General features: G+C 31.2%; 1 protein-coding gene across 1 annotated transcript in view; it reads right to left on the minus strand.

The window, feature by feature from the left end:
- The window catches only part of LOC107575797 (far upstream element-binding protein 3), a 24,439-nt gene extending 20,792 nt beyond the window's left edge, over positions 1-3,647 (minus strand). The window contains exons 1-4 of the mRNA XM_016262127.1: positions 3,529-3,647; positions 2,302-2,338; positions 2,135-2,184; positions 1,649-1,720 (exon numbers count right to left, since the gene is read on the minus strand). Coding sequence (XP_016117613.1) covers positions 1,649-1,720; positions 2,135-2,184; positions 2,302-2,338; positions 3,529-3,628 — 259 coding nt within the window. The 5' untranslated portion in view covers positions 3,629-3,647. The remainder of the gene's footprint in view (positions 1-1,648; positions 1,721-2,134; positions 2,185-2,301; positions 2,339-3,528) is intronic.
- Positions 3,648-4,184: the final 537 nt, after the last annotated feature.

Here is a 4,184-nt window from a genome sequence, read left to right on the forward strand (position 1 = left end):
GTTTCCTTGGTTACCGCTGTAAACAAAGCAGCGCTGCGCTCATGAACAGCAGTGATACAGCGTTTCCTTGGTTACCGCTGTAAACAAAGCAGCGCTGCGCTCATGAACAGCAGTGATACAGTGTTTCCTTGGTTACCGCTGTAAACAAAGCAGCGCTGCGCTCATGAACAGCAGTGATACAGCGTTTCCTTGGTTACCGCTGTAAACAAAGCAGTGCTGCGCTTATGAACAGCAGTGATACAGTGTTTCCTTGGTTACCGCTGTAAACAAAGCAGCGCTGCGCTTATGAACAGCAGTGATACAGTGTTTCCTTGGTTACCGCTGTAAACCAAGCAGCGCTGCAGTTATGAACTTTAATATGCATTATACAGAGGCAAGAGAAAAAAAAAATACCATCTAAACTTTTCTAAAGACAGTAAGTTCCCCTCAGACACGCATGCATATAAACTCCTACCCCTAATTGAATCGCGATTTGTTTAGCATCTCAACCGATTTGAATCGTCACATAATTTAATCGCTTTTCAACTGGCTCGCGGTTAATCGTTACCTCCCTACTGCAAGCTACTCAAATTAGAAACCAAAAAAAAAATTATAATAAAATGCACAACACAAACTCCAACAAACAAATTTCCCCAATCCTACAAATCTTTCGCTCTACACGGCTAACGTTACGTGCATCCTATTGTTCACTTTACAGCTTCAGAGTTTGGATATTACGGTGATATTTGCATTAAATGAACTTAAGATTACAGACAGATCAGACACTTTCACTTCACTTTTTAAAATCCATATTCATCTTTATCAGTAAAATCGTGATAAACGGTACTATTTGGTTAGAAACGCACACAAACTATGCTATTAGTGTGTTCAACAGTTCATCAGTGTGTCATTTATTTGTTTGCATAAATTCAACTGAGAAATGCATAGATCTAGTGAACGCAAAATGTAATCATCATCAAATACTAAGAAAAATGCATAGATTTCTCAAATGTATTATAATTTATAATTATTAATTTAATATTTTATGAAATACCAATATAATATTTATCACACGATTTATCGTAAAATATTTAAGTAGTTTCATAACTAGAATATTTTTATTTACAATTTTATTTAAATGTATGCATAAAGAAAAGGATAATTTCACAACAATTCCGCATAAATGCAATGGTACAAATTATTATAAATTAAAACCAACAATTACTTAGGAATATGTATCAAAAATAATCTAAAATGTATAAATAGAATTTATAATTATTAATTAAATATGTATTGAATATTAACAATTTTTATTGCACGTTTTACATTTTTCATTACTATAATTTTTTTATTTATAAAATCAATTACCACTTAATTGTACGCATCATATGTTTAATATGCATCAATAATATAATTTCTCAAATGCATAATTAGAATTTATAATTATTATTAATTAAATATGGATGAAATATCAATATAGTACACGTTTTATAATATTTAACTAGTTTCATTATATAATTATTAATTATTTTTATTATATAAATATAAATATTATATTATACATATTTTTTATAATAGCACATTAATATCTTAATTATTATAATATTTTTATTTAGCATTTTTATTTAGATTTAAGCATTTGGAAGACACTTTTCAGATCAGAACGTACCAGAGGCGATCTGGATCTTACAGTTGGATTCCAGCTGAATTCTCGTGATCTGCTCGCCGCCGCGTCCAATGACTGATAAAAACACACAGATCAGCTTATATCAGGCCAAAAATTGCATGCATACTGATTTATAAAGAAGAATATTTTTTAATAAAAATAGTGCAGCTTCTAACAGGCCAAAAATTGTATGCATACTATTTTTTTTGCATGCATGCATGCAACGTTTTTCAAAACACAACAGCAAATGCTTATTTTTTAGACAAACTGCTCTAAATTAAAAAAATAATAAAAGTGAGCAAATCATTATAAACCTCAGTAGGACTTTGTCACTAAAAATCTGCACATGCATGCATTTTTAGAGCGTTCCATAAAATGTAACATTTTATCACAGCGAAGCTGCATTAGGTTGTTATTTTTATGCTAATTATTAGACTATTAAAGCTCAAATGTTTGTGCAAAATCCATATGAAGAATATCAGTACTTACTGAATCCAACCATCTTATCAGGCACTTTGAACTCTTCTGTTATTATAGCCCTAAACAAACACACAGCATGATCATTACAGCTGTGCACAGAAATGCACGGTTATTAGTCCAAAAACTATAATAAGCAACAGCACAAGATGAGAGTTTTAATAAATACAAGCGCTCACCTTGTACCATGCACCATTGCACCGAGCTGGCTCGCCACTGCACAGAAACAGACGGGAAAAATACATTAGTGTTCATTACACATCATCATATTACAGTCTGGCAGAACAAACTTCAAACCTGAGAATACGTAAATGTTCCAAAAAAAAAAACATTTAAAAATACGGTCATAAATAATCTATTATATTTCAAGAGCTGAACAACTTAGGTACAATGTTGGAGTTAACAAAATTGAATAAATAGTTTTAATATAGTTAAATAGCAAAAGTTAAATAGTATGAATAATTTAAAAACCGTAAAAAAATGTTCATTATTAATTATTATTTATTTATCTAACAAATGAGGTTTTAGACACTCAACGAATCGCAAATAAATAAAGAATAACAAAAGCAAAATGTTAAAAAAATATATTTTCGCTACATGAACCTGCAGGTCAAAATTCACCAGACTTAAACTTTTGGCACGCAGCGATTATTATTAATATCAATGCACACTGAAACGTAGTGTTTGCATGCATGTTGGTTTCAGCTAAACATTCATGCAACAAGAAAATATTCAATTTAATAAATTTTGAAAGAAGAAAAAAAAAACGTTTTTCAAGGTATTTTATTTTTGTTTACAAATGCGATGCATTACTAATTAATATAATTATGAGGGAGGTTTTTTTTCTTCTTCTAAGAATTTAAAAAAAATTGTATATGTCAAACTACTTAATAAAGCGGTCCTTTCAAGTTTTAGTAATGACCAATAACAATTAAAGCCAGAAAAAAATGATTGCATTGATAACTGAATAAAAGATTAAAAATAAAATAACTTCCCACAGATTTAAACCCAGTTTTTAACCACGATGTGTTTGAATCACAGGTTTATTCTGGGGTTTTGAAAATGAATCAGGCCACACAAACGGGTTTCGCTTCCTGACGTTTGCACAAGAGTTCAAGAGCAGAAGTAGTCATCAGTGGCTGGTGTGGGAAAACACTGTCAAAGGTCAACGCTTCTTAAAGCCCTGCATTGATTTTAACCTCAAAGTTACTTTACTTTCGTCCTGTATCTGCTGTATTACTCAGACTAACACTGACATGATATTAATCATTCAGCAGACAGTATAACCACAAATCAGCCTAGTGGTGCCTAATAATGCAGCAACATTCATAAGCAACAGGTGTGTGTTTATGTGAAAATCTGAGCTTTAATGATCCATCTCATGAATAAAGGATTTGAGGATGTACCTCCTTCGTCCAGCGAGCGTTTCTGTCCTCCGAAGCCATACAGCGAGGCATCGACGACTGGAGACGAGTTATTCAGATGCTGCATCTGCTCTCCTCCCATCTTAGCAATCTGTGAGAGACCAGAGAGAAAACCACGGACTGAAACACGCCTCGGCTGGAGCACGTCTGGCAGAGGCATACAGGACTGGGTGATCATTCAAAAAATAATAAATAAAAAATTTAATTAAAAAATAAATAAAAAATAAAATAAATAAAATAAACATATAACATATAAAATAAAATATTATATAATAAAATATAAAATTAAATTAAAAAATATATATATTCACACACACACAAACTAAAATCATATACATTTTGTGTATATATTTGAAAAATTAAAAATGTCCACATTTATTTTGGTGCATGAACAAAAATATAAAACACAGAACTACTATAATAAACACACACACACACACACGCATGCAAAGTCAAATCACTGGACAAGTAATTCTCCAAAATGCAAGCTTGTAAATGTTTGAGTCTTTCATTCACACACACAAGTATAAACTAAAATAGCAATAGGATTTGTACTAGCAAAACAACGAAAATAGATAAAAAAAAAAAAAATTATAATAAAGTGCATTTTCATGAGTATTATCAAAACCTAAATAATT

Source organism: Sinocyclocheilus grahami, unplaced genomic scaffold (assembly GCF_001515645.1).
Source record: "Sinocyclocheilus grahami isolate Dianchi unplaced genomic scaffold, SAMN03320097.WGS_v1.1 scaffold2900.1, whole genome shotgun sequence".
Classification (NCBI taxonomy): Eukaryota; Metazoa; Chordata; class Actinopteri; order Cypriniformes; family Cyprinidae; genus Sinocyclocheilus; species Sinocyclocheilus grahami.